This window comes from Cottoperca gobio, chromosome 1 (genome assembly GCF_900634415.1).
Source record: "Cottoperca gobio chromosome 1, fCotGob3.1, whole genome shotgun sequence".
Classification (NCBI taxonomy): Eukaryota; Metazoa; Chordata; class Actinopteri; order Perciformes; family Bovichtidae; genus Cottoperca; species Cottoperca gobio.
In genome coordinates, this window is record NC_041355.1 from 6679449 (window position 1) to 6698574 (window position 19126).

A 19126-nucleotide genomic window follows, 5' to 3' on the forward strand; every position below is an offset into this window, starting at 1 on the left:
TTTGCAGTTTTACTTTTGGCAGCCATGTTGCAGGATATTGTTTTGCACTTTGGCGTGTTCTGCTGTCAGCTCATACCCTGTTAATGTTATGCGTTTATGTTCAATTATAATGTATACTTTTGTTTTGTGCTGTGTAGCAAGCATTTTTTGATATTATATATTTGAATTTGAATACTTTTAGAGCAGCTAAATGAATAATATTCACTATTTCCCTAGCAGTGTGACGGTGTTTTCAAACAGCATTCAGATGTTCATGTAGAGAAAATTAAAGATATTATAATTGGACATTTAACTGAATAAATAATGAAAAATTCCAATTTTAATACTAAAGAGACTATCTGAGGGGTTCGGATTTAGCCCCAACATAACATCCTGGTTACAGCCCTGCTGCTATACCATTGGACGACACTCTTTACTCAAAACAAAGTAAAAAAATCACAAAAAAACATTTAGCTTAGAATCTTAAATTTGAATGACGTAATTTTCTAAAACGATAACATAATTGTGTCTTCACAATATGGTTCCACTGAGAGTGATGAATGATAATCCATAAATATCTGCTAATAACATTAGCCTGGTATGGGCGGATTTAGGTTTGCATGCCTATATGTTATATCTAATTTTAGGACAAATAAAAAAATGAACATGGTAGGAAACAAAGCAATAGACTGGATTTAATTTTGAAAACGAAAATACATAATGATAATTGACAGTTCATTCTGCGGTGCAGCCTGTGATCTGCTCTCGATGACGCGGTGTGACTTCACACTGAGGCTGGAGGAGGACGCCGCCGCTGCGCGCAGCTCTCACCGTCTCCTCTCGTTCTCTCAGCGGGCGTCAGGCTGCACAAAGCCGGAGGGATGGAGCCAGCGGGCGCGTACGGCGCCAGGAAGGCCGGGAGCGTCGCCTTCGATCCGGTCGCATTCTTCACGCATCCCCGGACCATTCCTCAGACTGATGTCTTGGGTATGTAAGCTTTCTCTGCAATGTGTGGGTTAACATCAATGGACAGGCCTAACGTTACCTGCCCCCGCCCCCCTCCCTCTCTCTCATTCACATTGTCTCTCGCTCTGTGCTTTTGTGTCTTTTATCCACTCAGTTTATTATTCAAATAAACGAGTATAATTTATAAAATTCTCAGTATGTTTAAGTTAAATCTCTGTTGTGCAATTCTGTCTAATAAATAAGAAATATTTCAGTGATGCAGCTTCTGGCTGGAGCTCCAGGACCAGCGTCAGATTACCATATGTTTATCTGGAGCCTCTTTGTGTCTAGATGTGAACGCTTTGGATTTGAATACCCCCTAACCAGAATGTAACACCTCTCTATGTCAGATTCTCTGGTGTGATGTGCAGCTATGAGTCACCATACATCATTTAATGTGCACTGAAGGAACAATTTTGTTTTAAAGGAGACATAGCAAGTTAACAGATGCACATAATAACCCTTCTCTTTCTTTCTGTATTTGTGTCTCATAATTCAATTCAGTTCAACATGTTTTGTCATAACCAATTTGTCAGTGCTCCTTAAAACAAACAGTGAAATAAAATACAGCTGTAAAAACAAAATCAAGTCAAGAGGAAGCATTCGTATAAGATTTTTTTAATTATAAAATAATTAGCTAAAATGTCCTAAATCCAAATGGATGATCATCAAACGGCTCATTTAGTCAAAGCAACAGCTCAAAACCCCAAAAATATAAATGTTACTATCACACAAGACAAAGACAAGCAGGAAAAACTCACAAGTGAGAGGCAGGAACCAGGAAATGTTTTGCTTTTTGCTTGAAAAATGGCTAAAAAGATGAATCGATTATTATAATAATTCAATGTCCATAGTTACTTGGGATAATACACATATCCTACCTTTCTATACAACAGACTGTTTCTAATACCTGCAGACAGTGAGGTATGTGGATTATCAACAGTAAAAGAAAACTGCTTCTGGAAAGACACACTGCTCTTCAGTCTTTCTCAGAGGTGGATATCTCCAAATCTCTGCAAATAAAACAAACTGTGTGTGTGTGTGTGTGCCTTTATACCATTAAGAGCAAGTGGGGAAATGCTTTTATTTATTTGGGTGAACTAGTCGTTTAAAACTATGAATTATAGAAGAGAAACATAACTTTGTTTCACATCCACACACACACACACTTTAAGAGAAGCAGTGTTTGCCTGTGGTGTGTCAGATGTGTGGCATGTATGAGGAATGAAAGGCCTTCATACAGCAGTGTGAGTCCATTCTCTTCTACCTGTTACAATAATAAACCCTCTCGCATGTCTCCCCTTGCAGGTTTTCTCCATGGTGGTGTTCAGCTGCATCGTGAACGAGGGCTACATCAACATCGGCAGCGAGCGTTTGCTCTGCGTCTTCAACAACAACGCTGATGCCTGTAACTTTGGTGTTACTGTGGGCGTGGCCTGTTTCCTCGGCAGCATCTTTTTCCTGATCCTGGACATTTACTTCCCCTCCATCAGCAGCGTCAAGGACAGAAGACGGGCTGTCCTGCTGGACCTCGTCTTCTCTGGTAATATACACACACAAATATAGTGGTGGAAAGTAACCACCTTTACTCAGTTTGAGATACTAGTACTTAAGTATTTTCATTTTCTTCTACTCCATAATAGAGGCAAATATTGTACTTTTTACTCCACTACATTTATTTGACAACTGGTTACTTTGCAGATTAGATTATTAATACAAAATATCATCTACAACAAGAATTAGGATGTAATATTATAGATTAAGGTAAAACTTTATTGATCCCCATTTGAAAAATTCCCCGGCTACCCAACAGATAAAGTAATGTAGCAAAACCCTCGTTTATCTGTTGGGAGGTTCACAGTTTTTTGCGTATTTTTTTACACTTCTATAGTTTTAGTTATTTGAACAACACAAGAGAAATGTGTTAGAAGTACATAAGACACGTATTAAATATATTTGCAGATTTTTAAGAGTTATAGATTTGTTAGATTAGATTAAAATGTAATTGATTTAACATTTATAGATTTAAAATATAAATATTATTTGTTTAACTATTAATATATTAATTATTATTACTATTAATATTAAAATATATCTATATATCATGATAATTTAAATTAATTAATCTGAAAACTTTTCATGGACCCCACTTTGAGAATCGTTTCAATATCAATAATATGAAATGCATTATTCCTAATGGGGCACTCGACGAAATGAGTACTCTTACTTTTGGTACTTGGAGTATATTTTGATGCTAATAGTTTTGCATATTACCTTTTTTCTGACCCCTCTGTGTTCCGCCTCCAGGTCTTGCCAGCTTCCTGTGGTTTGTTGGCTTCTGTTTTCTGGCCAATCAGTGGCAGGCTACCTCTCCAGACGAGCTGCCATTATCCCAGGGCTCCGACGCCGCCAGAGCCACCATCGCTTTCTGCTTCTTCTCCGTCCTGACCTGGGTCTGTATATTTATACCTGTGTCTAAAATGTGTCCTCTGTCTGTGTGTACATACATGTGTGTGCATGTGTTCATCCTCATCCTCATCCTCATCATCATCATCATGTTTGTGTGTATGTGTGTGTATTTCAGGGTTATCAGTGTCTGCCGGCAATGAACAGATTTAAGAGCATTTCTTTCATGGAGGACAAGCAGATGCTCCTGACAAAGAGCCCTTCCACCCTCTCTCTAGTCTAACACAAACATAGACACACACACACACACACACACACACACACACACACACACACACACACACACACACACAGACAAAGTAATAGTAGTTGAGTAGTAGAATTGGCTGATTCTGAGTAGGGTTTTTCCAATATTATATCAATCTTTTTCCACTATTGCTCTATATCCCTATATGGCAAATGTATGCAATGCATCTCATTGAAGGAAATCCTATTGATGCTCAATGCAACGAGCTGTGATCCACTTTTATATGTGTAAAACTAAAACTTCAAAAACTCATTTTGTTAGTTTTCAATTAAGGATTGCTAAGAATGAATAATTTACACTACAGATTTTTAGAAAAATTTAAGTGAAAAAGATCCCTTGTGGTTAATCTGTCTTTACTATAATCAAGACATGCTTGTGAATTTGTGGGGTGGTGGTGGCCTAAAGGTTAGAGTGTTTTGAGTTTGATCCACTGACCAGCGGGATAAATGTCTGTGGGGAAAATGTAAAAGCGGTGCTTCTTCCACGTCCTTCATTACGACCAGTAAGGTGCCCTTGAGCATGGCCCTTAAGCTGCTCAGTAGCCAGAAGGCCAGACTCTGGCAGTTTCCAGGTGTGAATGTGTGCCCCTGTGGGGACAGAGTGTTCCTGTAAAAGAGCTGCTCTCAGCGAGACTTAAATAAAAGCTTTAAAAAAAGAAACAATTGCAAAGCCATTGAACATTGCCGGTCAGACCGATCCACTGATTTATTATCCATTGACAACTCAATGGAGCTTGGTAAAACTATTTTTCCACCAAACTAATAGCAGCCATTCATCACTGTCAGAGGATGTGGGGATGTTAAACTGTAATTGTGTCAGGGATGTACAGTATGTCACAAAGGACCCCTTTTTTCCCAATAGTATAATAAAAAGTTGGTAAATTGTTCCAATATTCTTCGGCAGAGGATTTATAGCATGTGACAGAAAGCTAAGTCAATGCTCTTTTGACTCTTACAGGGAAGTTTACTGATTTTACTCATTAAGTGGTTTACTAGTCATTAGGAGTTAAACTGCCTGTGAAAACATAACAAGGACAACAAACACAACAACAGTAACCACAATTCTACTACTGAATCTTGTATTGAATAGGTCAACTAATAGGCCTACTTTAATGAAAAACAACAACCATCACCCTACTTTCGGTTTAGTGCTAATTAGCAAATGTTCCCATGCTAAAACGCTAAACTAAGATGTTGAACATGGTAAACATTATACCTACTAAACATCAGTCATTGTGAGCATGTTAGCATTTAGCTCAAAGCACCTTTGTGCCTAAGTACAGCCTCATAGGCCGCTAGCACGGCTGTAGACTCTAAGGCAGGGGTGTCAAATATACAACATAAGGATGACTTTGCAAAGTGTACAAATGTGTTGTTTTGATCATAAAGTAAAATACTATATTGTTCAGTTCCAGATCCTTTGTAGATACACTGTGATCTGTAAGTTGTACTGCACATGTGTAAATGATAAACTGAGGCATAATATTGTTGAAATTTCACCTTTTTTTAAATGTGAACATTTTCAGAATGTACTTTGGATAATTTGGAGTTATTTACAGGTTATTATGCTCTGATTTTACTGATCCTGCCCACTTGAAATCAAATTGGGCTGCATGTGGCCCATGAACTAAAATGAGTTTGACACCCTTGCTCTAAGGCATCCGGGCATTTCTCGCTTCTGCTAATGTGTGTGTGTGTGTGTGTGTGTGTGTGTGTGTGTGTGTGTGTGTGTGTGTGTGTGTGTGTGTGTGTGTGTGTGTGTGTGTGTGTGTGTGTGTGTGTGACTAACAGGCTGTACTGACGCTGAGCGCACTGCGGCGCTTCTTAACCGGCAGCAACACAAACTTGTTCACATGGCAACACCTGGATCCTCCCGCCGGCAGCGCTCGAGCTACACCGTACCCCATCGCCAACGGAGCTACCATAGTAACCACTAACCCCTATCAAGCGCCGCCCTTTCACTGAAACCCTGGACCCCCAGAAACTCACACAGCAGAGACCTGTGGCTCCTGCCTTCTAGAGACAGTCAGACAGACAGAGGTGTGAGTTGAACGACACTGCGTACAACGCGGGCACGGACAACTTCCTGCCTCGCGGATAAATGGCTTTCCATCCTTTCCTGGGATTGGCGGGATTGTGGGTCATGTGATGATGTATGATCTATTTTCACCATGGCAACTGGCTGGCTCAGTTTAGTTAGTCGTAACTCTCTGTGTCAAGAATACTGTCTTCTTCTTCTGTTCATGCACACACACTCCCACACACAGATATAGATGCACGCAAACACAGCTGTACTCACTCACACCTGGATATATACATGTAGCCTACACCTGGAAGCACATATTTATACACACCTGGAGGCACACACACACACACACACACACACACACACACACACACACACACACACACACACCCTGACTGCATGTTCATATGGTGAGGTGCAGATTAACGTAGATGTAGATCAGTGGTGATGCTTCATCTACCTTATAAAGGGATACAAGGTCTTTAGTGAAGGAATATATGGAGGACAGTGAAGCTGTGTAGCTCCGTTTATCTGCTTCTGCTTGCCCTATGTCAGTCTGACCAATCAGAAGCTGCCTCTGCAGTCCTGTAGCCTCCAATTGGCTGAAATTGAGAAAGACAGGCAGCTTGACCAATAGATTGAGAGGATATGGGTGGTAGAAATTGGTACATTTTCTTAGCAAGAAAATGAGCCAGGACAGCTTAATGCAGTCTGAATGCTATACTGTTTCAATGTGAAATATTCATGTGATTAAATATTTTATTGTGATATGCTGAAGTGGTAAAATAAAATATGAAAAAATAAAATCTATACACCACCATCAGAGCTGTAAATCTGCCTTTGTTCCAATAATCTTTAAATAATTTCCTCTTTGCTTCTTGAAATGTGAGGGACTCTTTTTTAATATAATTATGTATTTAGACCAAGATCCAAGGATGTGTTATATTATATATTAATCAGCAACTGCTGGAGGACCATAATTAGAAAGGGAAGTTATGTTGAATTCATTAGCAGCAGCTGTGCTGTATGATATCTTTATTTTTAGAATAATCGACTCATGTTGAAGGACCCCAACAGGGTATATGCAGGAATCCTGAGGATTGAATTTAATATCTTTTTTAATAATAATAATAATAATCATTATTTATAGAGCACTTTTCAAAATCGCAAAGTTGCAAAGTGCTTCACAAAGACAGCAAAAATAAAAACAGACAAGTCCTAAATCATCATGTTTAAAAGAAAACAGATGAAACCAATATTGTGTAAAAAAAGAAGAAAATAGTCATATAAATGGCATGGTATAGCAGGTCATAAAATGTCAAAGTATAAATGTCATAAAAATGTAATTATATATTATTTTGTAAAACATGTCATAAATAAGTCATAGTATAGTATGTCATAAAAAATGTCTGTCTAATATGTCACACAAATATCACATTATAATATGTCATAAAAAATGTCATAAAATTGTCAGAGTATAGTATTTCATAAAATATTAAATTTTATGATGTCATAAAAAATGTCATAAAAATGTCATAGTATATTATTTCTAAATATTTCATTTATGTCATGAAAAAACATCAAGAGAATAGTACGTCATTAAAAATGTCATAAAACATTTCATATATAGTATGTCATAACATCTTTTTTTTTAAATGTCATAGTATAATATGTCATAGTATAATATGTCATAGTATAATATGGCATAAAGAAGTCATTAAAAAAGTAAAAAAATAATATGGCATAAGAAATGCACACAAAAGTCATAGTGTAGTATGTCATAAAAATGTCCTTAAAAGTTCAGCCATGGTTCAAACTCCTTGTCCTCTAACCATTTGTCTGAAAACTTACCTTTCCCCCTTAACTATGTAGTTTAACCAACGAGCGTAAAGCGACCTTTACGTAACGTTATCGAGCAGCAGTCGTCATCCACACTGCACTGACCACGCTGACCGCACGGATCTCCAGAAGCATGAAACAGTTGGCAATTGTCGCTAAATTGTTTTGTTTTTTAATCAACTTTTAACACGTTTTAAGACCCTGCAGAAAGCCCTGTTCAACCCCACCTACTGTGTGTTATTAGAAAGAGAAGAAAAAAAGTTTATATTCGGGAAATATGTTTAAGCAAGGTTATGAAGTCAAATGAAAGTCAGACAGGAAGTGGTTTTATTCCAGCACTGTCCAATCATGTTACTGCAGGTGAACTTGCTGTATATAATTCCCTGCTTTCATTCTGCTGGAACATTATACAATATTATGAACATTTGCATCATCTAGTCATCATTTCTATCATCATCAATATAATCCACATCCTGATAAACTGACATATTCATCAATCATCCTCATCACCACCATCGTCAGCAGATAAATTGACATTCAAAAATGTAGAAATACACCTTTGTAGTTCTCATATCTTCGCTGCTGTGTTAATAAAATATAATCTTAGCCTTTTTTCTACAAAGTTTTACACACCGTTATATCACCTGAAGAAGCCCTTCTGTTTCCGTCTGAATTTCACCTCTTACAGTATAATCTCTTGAAACGTCAGGCGAAACGGGCCAGCTCCAGTTTCAGACAGCAGGGGGCAATCTAACTCTGCAGACCTGTGATCACATGCTTCATACTCACCTGCGTCTGAACTACCTCTACCCTGAGAATACTAAAACAGAGAAAAGGAAAGTGGAAGGGGTGAGAAACTAAACTGACTGAACATTCGTTTGTGTGGGATCAGGAAAAAAGAGAGGTAGAAACTACTAAAGCCGAGGTCACACTACGCTATTTCTAACTAAGAGGCTCTAAGAGCAAATAGATTTTTCTGACTGGATCGATTCAACGTCACAAAATTACCATGTTTGATTTGACCAAGAAAATACCAATCTGAGAATGATAAAGTCCAGTGGCAGTTTACTTTAGGTTAAGAGGTAAGAAAAATAGGAAGATTATTCATATTTCAAAACAAAAACTTTCACTCTGTTAGATATAAGATTTAACAAGCTGCTGTACAATTAGATATTTTTGGAGCAATTATTCTCAAATAAAATTATCTACATGAGCGTGCAATTACAAATTAAGCATTTTCATATAAAATCGTTTCGTGTATCACTTAAAAATCAATTTTTTTTGTAAACATAAACTGTAATCTCTGCACCACAGAGCATAAAATTAGGGAATTTTACTAAAAGTAAACAGTTTTGGCAAATAAGAAAGTTATTATAAGTCTTAATGAGATGCTGTGTGTGGAGCTGACAAAACAGTTTGATAAATTGGTTGGTCAATTAACAAAATCAGTAACTATTTAGATAATTAATCAATTTCCATGGTTTAACGAGTCAAGCCTCTCAGATGTGAGTATTTGTGGCTCTTCGTCGTCTAACATTTCAGTGAATTTAATATCTTTCTGATGTTTTATAGATAAAATACTCATCAAGAAAATAACCTGCAGATTAATCACTAATTAAAATAGGTTAGTTGCTGTGCTATCCTTTGTTAACATGTCTATGTGTACATTGGAAGATCAGTCAGTAATCTGTGCTGCACCTTTCGGGTAGATTTGTCTTGTACTCTGACCTAGGCTTGAGGTGCATGGAAAGGATGAGAGTGAGGGCAGAAGGAGGAGAGCAAGCAAGAGGAAGGTTAATGTTCGAGTAAATATAGCAGGGGAGTGACTACTATGTCCGAACTAAAGCTAGGACAATGATAGAAGAAAAGGAAACGTCTTCTCATGTGCATCTTGTGTGCAAATAGCACAACGGATAAGAATCTTTAAACACATACACACTCATACACACGAAAGAAAGACTTCTGCTCAAACACCCTGTGAAAATCTTGTGATTGGACGAGGGGCGGGGTCCAAAACAGGAAATAGGTATCCTTCGCTCCCGCCCCTCTTGTGTGCTTCAGCAGCACATCAGGCTGCCTCCACTTTAACAGAATAACCAACAGTGAGTTTGTTTAGTCGTCCACAGAACTTCCCTCTGGTTGATTAGTAGAGAGGGTTGTGGCGTCAAACGACAGAGTCCGCCTCCTCAGCTCAACACTGCTGTCCATCAGCTGGGTTGCCATAGTAACCGGCTCCTCTCCTGGTGGCGGGCTCATCCTCTGCTTCCTGTTCCTGCCCGACACCGGAGACACTGATTGGCTGAGGCGGCTCCTGTTCTCCACGGGGCTAGTGGTAAGGTGTCTGCTTTTGTGTGAAGAGCTGGGAGGGAGTTGTGTGTGTGTGTGTGTGTGAACAGAACTGTTAATGCGCCTGACTTCCTCGTCTGCGTCTTCTAACTGCAGGCCGGGGTCAGCGCCGGGGCTGGAGCCACAGAGTGGCGTGGATGAGGTGGATTCACCGCTGGGGACCTTCAGACTGGACAGTCTCTTGTCGACATCTGCTTCTGGCTGCGAGCTGCAGATGGCCTGCTCAGGTTCATGTTCTTGCCCAGCGGTTTCACTGTGGCTCCGGCTGTGGCTCCTGCATGAGATGACCCTCTGTGGGTGTTTATATTTCAGTGTGTGTACGCTGGATGATCGCTGGCGTGGTGGTGTGGAAGAGACGGCGGTCACAGTGAGGGGAGGCTCTGCCAGATCGTCAGCCGAACCGCTCTGATCCACAGAGTCACAGCGCACGGCCTTCTGCAGACACATGAACACAAACACACAAAGGTGGCGTGTTGGGTTGTACAAGTAAAATCATTTTCTAAATGTTGTGTAGAAAAATATAAAATGATGAACAATTCATAGTTAAAGTGGCAATAGACAACCCCCCCCCCCCGCCCCCCCCTAGCATTTCAAGTGGTTGCAAAGACGTTTTCTGTTTTCCTCAGAGCTTTCTGCTAGACAAATATAGCGACTTATTCAGACCATCAGGGAAGAAACAATTAATATTGAACATATTGTTATTCATTCCCAATACTGCTCAGAGTGATCACAGTCCACGGGCCTTCTGCCAACAGCAGGGGGTCTCTCCCTCTCCTCTGGCACCGGGCCCAGGCTGCCTCTCCCTCGCTGTAGCCAACACAACCACTAAGCTTTACGCAAATAAATGCGCAATGACGTAACCACTATGCAAAGAGCGTATCACGACAATGATGGCGAATTCTGGCGCTAGTGCTAGCTACTTTCTTGGAAAAGCGTTGTCAACACTGCACAGGACACGCTGCATTTTGTTTTCCACGGCTTTGTGTTGTAAATTGAGCCTCCCGTGAGATCGTACCAGGTGGCACACAGAATGCAGAGTGAAAGGGAGGCTTACAGGGAACAAATATAAACACAGATGGTGTCATTATTCTATAGCCGTTACATTGTGCAATCAACATTTACTCCATACTGATTAACGTTTTTAAAAAGTTAAAGCAAAAAACTTGTGTATTGCCACTTGCAAAAACAGTGTGAAAGGAGTTGAAGAGAAAAGAAGAGAAGACAAAAAGAGATGAGAAGAGAAGGTGATATTAACACACCTGTCTCTGTAGCGGTTTGCTTGCAGCGCGGAAGGATGCTGGTCTCTTCAGGACTGAACTATCTGGAACGTACGAGGGACTCAGCTTGTTTCTGTCTAAACTGTCATCAGGACTGAGCCACTGAGAAGGATGTCTGCTGGCACTGTAGGTGGGACTCAGTCTGAGTGAGGAATGTCTGTCTATACTGTGGCTGGACATGAGTTTAGGTCTGTCTGCGTTGTTGTCTGGATTGAGCCTGTATCCGTCCATACTGCGAGTGGAGCTGAGTCTGTGTCTGTTTATTCGATGGGTCGGGCTGAACTTGTATTCATCTATACTATGAGCTGAGCTGAGTCTGTGTCTGTTTATTCTGTGAGCCGGACTAGACCTGTATCCCTCTATGCTGTTGGCGGCACTGAGTCTGTGCGAGAAGTGTCTGTCGATGCTCTGAGAGGTGCTGATGCAGATCTTTGGCCTCGAGCTGCGACCTATCCCCAGTGAGGCGTGGCTGATGGCCGGCAGAGCTCCAGGAACCTGCAGCAGTGAGCCGGCTCCACTGGAGCCCAGAGATGACATGGAGCCTGCAGAAATAATGTGGCAAAGATCACAGGGACACATGGATGAAACGGGAAAAAAACAGAATACAGTATTTCTAAAGAGGGACTAAAAACAACTTCTTACAATTGATAGTGATGTTTTCCAAGTGTATTCTATAATACTATACTATATATCCAACATACAATACGAGAGGGAAGGTTACCAGGTCATTTGACGTTTTATTTTCAAACTAATGCACAGATTCATTCTTACAACCCAGAAAGTTTTCGTTTACGTCCAAGCGCACCTCCTTCCTACAGATCCCAGTAATAAAATTGTCAAATAATATTTTAGTTACTTTTTGTGAGTAAATGTAAATGATAACGTCTCATGTCGACGACCGCGGTCCCCTGAATTTAATCGATTTGTATTGTATTGTTGTCCAAATAATTAATATAATACCACATTGTGATGAAGCTTGTGATGTCCATTTGCTTTGTGACCAATTTGTCACTAATATTAAACAATCATTTTCTTCTTCAAGGTTTGTGCCTCTTGTTCATGGAAGCAATAACCTTTACAGCAAACAGTTAGTGGTTAATGCACAGTGAGAACGGTTCCTTAATTTAATTGGCTATAAACAACCAAATTACCTGAGTAGCTGTAGCTGGAGTACGCCTCGTGGCAGATGGGAGGATAAGGGGAGCATCTGAGTGGCTGAACGTAGCTGTCGCTGGGGAGAGACAGCATGCGTCCTATGCTCAGCAGGTTGCCATGGGAACAATCCTCATCCTCAACCTGCACCTGCCACATGAGATTATCACCGCTGTCATCGTTATTGTCACCTCCACCCACACACACACACACACACACACACACACGCAAAAATAGGAAAACCGTCCATTACCTGGGCAGGTGTGTCCACATTTGGCACCAAGTCTCCACCCGCAGACGCCGTACTGAGGCGTCGGCTGGCCTCCCTCTCCTCCCTCTCCTTCATCTCCTTCATCTCTTCCCTCTCCTTCCTCTCCTCCATCTCGTCCAGCAGTGCCTCCTTGTTGCTCTCCTCCAGGTGCTTCATCAGAACGGCTACGACCACATTGACCAGCACGAACTGAGCCGTTAGGACGAATGTGACGAAGTAAACGGGGGAGATCAGGGGCAGGTAGGTGAAGCAGTACCGTTCCTGTGGGCGACACTCTCGCAACGTGTCCTGGACGGCGAGGGTGAGAGAAGGGGATTTATGTAGGGAGATATTCAGATATATAAGGGGACATATCATGCTCATTTTCAGGTTCATACTTATATTTTGGGTTACTACTAAAACATGTTAGCATGTTTAAATGTTCAAAACACACATTATTGTTCTCTTCCTGTCTGTCTGAATATACCTGTATTCGCTCTCTGTCTGAAACGCTCTGTTTTAGCGCCTGTCTCTTTAAGTCCCCCTCCTGTAAAAGCTCAGTCTACTCTGACTGGCTTGCAAGAAACATTGCAAAGGTAGTTCTCAAGCCGTTGGTTGACAGCCACAGCCACATCTGAATGGCTTGTTGAATCCCGTGTTTTCTAAACTAAGCAGCCCACAAACACAGAAAGGTCATCTTATTTCACAGTGTGTGGGTCGGTAGGCACTCCAGATACCCAAATGTACAGTGAGTTTTTCATGATATGTGCCCTTTAATGCACTTTGTTGTACTTCCTCTCTTCTCCAACAGGGGGAGATGTGGGTCTGAGTGTGAACAGACCTTGAGCCTGTCACAGAAGAATAATACACTCTCCTAACCCTCTAATGTCAGTAGCTCTTAGTCTGTCATAAAAACAGTGATCTTCTCTCTGCTTAATGCAATGCCTGTCTTATAACCGGCGCTTTGAGACACACACACATATGCACAGACATAAACATGGACTTTCTCGTCTATCCTTCTTCTTAAAAACTCCCACACAGCAGAAGAGAGGAAGTGGAAATAACCTTCATAATCCCATTCCAGTTGTCCCCGGTAGACACCCTGAAGAGTGTGAGAAAAGCCATGCCGAAGTTGTCAAAGGTAGCGTGGCGACTCAGGCCCTCACACGGGTTATCGTCTGAACACTCTGAAGGAGGATGAAAAGAGGAAAAGAGTGTTAGAGGCAGTGAGTGTGAGAGAGGAAGGCGAGGGGAGAGAAGAAAGAGAATTGTGTGTAGATTAGAGCACTCGTTAAATACACTGATTCTAAATTGACATAATTAATATATGTAAGAACAAAATTTATGCATGTTACGTAATCTAAGGATATCTCACCAGAGTCAGCTGAGGCACACACACACTCACACACACTCACACACACACATCTATTTCATCGATTTATATGCATGCACACACTCGCGTGCTCGAACTCACACACGCACATGCATGCAAGTACACGCACACACACACACACACACTAACCCAGTTTTCCAAAGAGCTCAACTCCCAGAGCTGCATAGATGAAGAACAGCAACATGAAGAGCAGACCCAGATTCCCCACCTAGACGGACATATTACACACAAACACAGATATATACAAAGTATGATACACAGAAAAAAAAGACGTGTACAGTATACATTGAGAGAGACAGAAACATGCAAACAGATAGAAAGAAGGCCAAAGACAGAGACTGCTAAGACTTATTGCATTGATGTTTACACAATCTTAAACACATTTCAGGAGCCATCATAATACCTGGAGTTCAATCATATCTCAGATTTTGTTTGAGAAACAGAGGAGCACGATCATAGCCTGGATCCCGCCCTCATCAACCACACACTTGTCTGTTTATTCTAATTAAAAAGCAATTCACTGGGATTTGGTTTGCCTTCCCCCATGGTGGGAGGTGTCTGAATAGATGATGGATTAACCAATTGATGAAGGAACTCGGACGCCACGGCAAAGACCTGGGTTAGATCCCCCGCAATGATCTGTCACTTCAAAGACAATCGGCATTATTCAAGGGTGGGAAAGCAGTGAAGGATCATGGGTATTTTGCTGCACCAAAGCGTAGACAAACGCTCTAATAGCGATAGGGTTAAGCTCGGTGTGCTACGATTTTGGAATGACCCACTAAAATTTTAAAGAAAAATGTAAATATAATTCACCTGCATCTCAGGAGCAGGAAAACACAACAAACAGTTTATAAATGTCTACTTGCCCTGCATACCTGTTCTCATTTATTGTGCACCACCTTCCTCTCTACTCTCTAATTTCTGCAAGGGTCCCCTAAGGGTCTACTGAGCCCAGGGGCTGTGGTAGATTCTTCCTGAAGCCTCCTCCCCCCCCCCACACACACACACACACACACACACACACACACACACACACACACACACACACACCAGAGCGCATCATCCAAGTTCACCATCTCACCAATTACTATTCACACATTTCATATTCAAACACGTCTAAGAGTCACACGAGCAGCTGTTGGCACAGCAGTGCTCTGAGTTAAATGCAAATGTAAAAGAAAAGCTGTGAACATGTTGATTCTTAGCAGTAATGTTTACCACTTTCACCATTAGGCATGGGTCAATATGACAATTTCATATCACAATTATCCTGGCCAAAAGATTTGCAATTCGCGATATTATCCCGATAAAAATATGCATTAAAACTCTTAAAATGGCACTAAAACATATTGGAAGGACTTTACCTTGAATTTGGTTAAGAAACAAATATATTGCATCAGAGAGAGAACACACTTCTTTTTTTTAGTAACACATCCTTTTGAGTAAAAAACAAACAATCAAAGAATCTTTAAATGGTAATCCTACAATCATAAAGTCCCTCTGCATAAATAAAGGATCAATAAAGAAAAATGACACAACATTGTGAGTCTTTTCTTTCTTACTTATTCCTCAGGCTCTATTTGTCACCATGATAGAAGCTAAACAGCTTGTTCAAGTCACTCGTGAAGATATTCACCATTATCCTGATAATAGAAATTGTCCACGGTCAACTTATTGTGTGCGTTTTTTATCGCAATCCGCTATAAAATCCTATATCTCTATTTAGCATCTTAGTTTGACCATAGACTGACTTTGTTAGCATGCTAACTTTTGCTTATTAGCATTTAACACAAAGAGGCTGATGAGAATGTCATTCGTTTTGCAAATATTTGGTCACAAACCGAAGCATTGGACAAAATTAAATTTGACCTGAGGATGGCGCTAGATAAAAAGTTATCACGTCATTAGGCTTCATCCTCTGAGGATCAAGAATATTTGTACAAAACTTCAAAACAATCATTAAAGAATGGAGATTTGTGGACAATGTGGACCAAAGAACCTGGACTGGCCAACCAACATTGCCACCCCTGAGCCACTAATACGTTCAAAGTATTTACGTGGGCGTCTCAGTTTATGCATTAGTCCTTGCTTGTGAATGTCAAATTGGTGGGACTCTGTAAATACTGCTGCTGTGACAAGTTGACAGAGTTTTACAATCCTGCCTCAAAGGAGAATAAATTGCTGTGTGGAGTCTTTGTGACGATAAGCTCTCAGACTGGACTTTCTGGCTCATATATTTTATCTTCTTACAGATACCCAGGAGCAAAAACAATCGCACCAAAGCAGCTGTGAAGTTATGTCCCATAAAGTGATGATTGAACCGGTGATTTATCAGCCGCACTGAAACATTTAAGGATCAGCCATTATGTTTTATCTAAAACATGAGGATGTCGTCATGCTTGTTTGGTGGTTATTTGGTGTCACTGAACAGTCTGTTCGTAAATCATGTGGGGAGCAGTGAGTGCCATCGCTGAATAAAACAAGCTGTCTGCAATTCTTCAGATCTGGGAACCGGGCTCGCAGTTAAAGAGACATATCTTATTTTGCTGCCTCTTACCTGAGGCAGGGCTTGCATTACTGTGTCCAACAGAGATCTCATTCCTGTAGCCATCTTCAGCAGCTTCAACACTGAAACAGTATAATGTGTGAGCTCTTATCAGACACAGATCATCATGTTAGTGCGTTTCTACACAACTTACATCTCATACTATACTGTACTGTATCATACTATATTTTGTTAATATGTTATACTGTCTTACTACATCATATACTATACAATATATATCTGCTGTTTACATATATGCTTGACTCATTTATTCCTTTTTGTATTCCTCTATTTATCCTTACTTATTACTGTCTTTGTGCTGCTGCAACACCTTAATTTCCCCTCTGGGATCAATAAAGGCTTAACCTATCGTATCTTATCTCTTTTTTGTGGTTGTGTCACCGTGTGTGTGTGTACCTCTTGTTATCCTTAGGACTCTCATGATGCGTATGATAGTGGGGTTGATGGGGAGGGATGCATTCAGGTCTATTTCCTCCAGTGTAATTCCCATGATGGACATCAACACAATGGCGAGGTCCAACTGGTTCCATCTTGACACACACACACACACACACACACACACACACAAACAATTTCAGTTTCTGTTGAAGTTCTTCTGCCTTTATTTGACAGACGACAGTGTAGAAATGGGGGCGAGAAAGAGACATGAAACAAAGGTCCCAGGGCTAGAATCAAATCTGGGACATTGCACTTATATGGCATGCGCTGTAGCCGCTCGGCTAACAAGGCGCTCCCCGAGTTCAAGTTATTTATCATATGCACAACAATTACAATTACATTAGAAGCAGCCGTTGGCAATGAAAGTCTTAAGTCTCAGGCTCCTTCCAACAATGCTAATTAAATATGGATTAACAACCTAAAAGAAGACCACACAACTCAAAATGAGAAACTACATGTAAAATAGTGCAAGTTAAAATAAGAGTTGAAATATAACATGAATAAAATATAACATTAGGTAATATAAACTAGATAGAAATTGCAAACTGAATGTAAACAGGAGTGATATAAATGTTTATGCATAATGTATAAATATATAGAAACAGTGTGAGCTGTAAGTAAAAATATATAAATGTAAAAGGAGAAGTTCTTATGCTTGTTCGTGTCTTTGTATTGATGTGAAAGCTTGAATACCTCTCTTTGAAAAAGCGGCGGAGGCCAAAAGCAAAGAGTTTGAGAATGGCCTCGATGACAAAAACCACTGTGAAGACGTAATTGCAGTACTTCAGTATCTCCTCGAAGTACTGCGGGACACACACACACACACACACAGAAACACACTTCAAAAACCCGCTTTAGCTGTACTGTACCACCGCATACCGCTTCATTACTATGGTTCTAGGGCAGGTAGCAGAAGGTGTTGCCATGGTTACCTTAGGCTGGTTGTAGTGCTCCATGCTCATGGTGATGAGGTTTGTGAAGATGATGATGGTGATGAAGAGATCCAGGTAGTGGCTGGTGCACAGGGTGTGGATGGATCGACGCAACGGGGAGTAGTCAGCGAAATATGGCTTCGCCTGGGCCCCTGCACATACAAACACACACACACACACACACACACACACACACACACACACACACACACACACACACACACACACACACACACACACACACACAGGTCATTAAAATGCTTCTGAAAAAATATATACTATGGGTTATGAAGTCACTGATGAAGTGTGTGGCGCACTGCCATGTGTGTGATTGTGCATGTGTGTGTGTGTGTGTGTACAGACTAAAAGTGCCACGTCAGGAATTCGATACTATCCATCACGCACACACACACACACACACACACACACACACACACACACACACACACACCGCATGGCACCTCAAGGTGTCTTTGGGCAGAAACCCTCGCTGTATGCTGCCAGACAGTTAACTGACTAAGAGGAAAGCACTACTAGAGATTACACTGCAGAGAGAGGACGGAGACAGAAGTGAGGTAGAGCGAGAAAGAGTGTGCAGTAGTAGTGTGTATCTGAGCATAAAATGGGCAGAGATTATGTATGTACTCATACAGTATGTATGCGGAAAAGAGAGGTTTATCGTGTGTATGTGTATAGTACAGCTGCAATTTATGGCCAGGAGTCTGACGGCTCCCCTGTCTTGTGTAGTCTTGGCATGTTGTTATGATTTGGGCAAGGCCACTTAGTTTAAATTAGGGTTCCCCCTCAGGGAAATGCAAATGCTACGGCATACAATGATAGTTGTTCGGGACTGCTCGTGAATGTCCCTTTCCTGTTTCATTACAATGTCCTGGCACACAAAGAAAGATCCTTAAATAAATGTTTTTCCAAGTTAGTGGGAAGAAAAGCCCAAAATAAACATTATACTTTTTATACAGCGAAAAAAGAGCTGACACGAGAAGACAGCAGAGCAGATAATAGCTCCACACACTAGCTGTGAGTGGGATGCCCTCGTCACGGATCCAGTGGACATTGACACACCGGCTGGATTGGCAGCAGATCGCCTCCGGTAGCCAGAACAGACACAAATTGGACACTGGGAATAATGTTCTTGTGGCTGAATGGAAGCAAATACCTGGAGCCAGGTTACAAAATCTTGTGGGAAGCCT

General features: G+C 40.9%; 2 protein-coding genes across 2 annotated transcripts in view; one reads left to right on the forward strand and one right to left on the reverse strand.

The window, feature by feature from the left end:
- Positions 1 to 744: 744 nt before the first annotated feature.
- Positions 745 to 6545, forward strand: LOC115010223 (synaptogyrin-3-like). Its single transcript, XM_029434758.1, is given in 5 exon segments — positions 745 to 947; positions 949 to 966; positions 2293 to 2527; positions 3292 to 3437; positions 5488 to 6545. Coding segments are annotated over 5 exon segments (660 nt in total). The 5' UTR covers positions 745 to 860; the 3' UTR covers positions 5662 to 6545.
- A 1290-nt stretch (positions 6546 to 7835) lies between these two features.
- The window catches only part of LOC115009189 (voltage-dependent T-type calcium channel subunit alpha-1I-like), a 48037-nt gene continuing 36746 nt past the window's right edge, over positions 7836 to 19126 (reverse strand). Inside the window, exons 26-35 of the mRNA XM_029433021.1 lie at positions 17919 to 18070; positions 17680 to 17789; positions 16945 to 17078; positions 16540 to 16610; positions 14109 to 14187; positions 13652 to 13773; positions 12590 to 12895; positions 12336 to 12486; positions 11167 to 11726; positions 7836 to 10342 (exon numbers count right to left, since the gene is read on the reverse strand). Coding sequence (XP_029288881.1) covers positions 9674 to 10342; positions 11167 to 11726; positions 12336 to 12486; positions 12590 to 12895; positions 13652 to 13773; positions 14109 to 14187; positions 16540 to 16610; positions 16945 to 17078; positions 17680 to 17789; positions 17919 to 18070 — 2354 coding nt within the window. The 3' untranslated portion in view covers positions 7836 to 9673. The remainder of the gene's footprint in view (positions 10343 to 11166; positions 11727 to 12335; positions 12487 to 12589; positions 12896 to 13651; positions 13774 to 14108; positions 14188 to 16539; positions 16611 to 16944; positions 17079 to 17679; positions 17790 to 17918; positions 18071 to 19126) is intronic.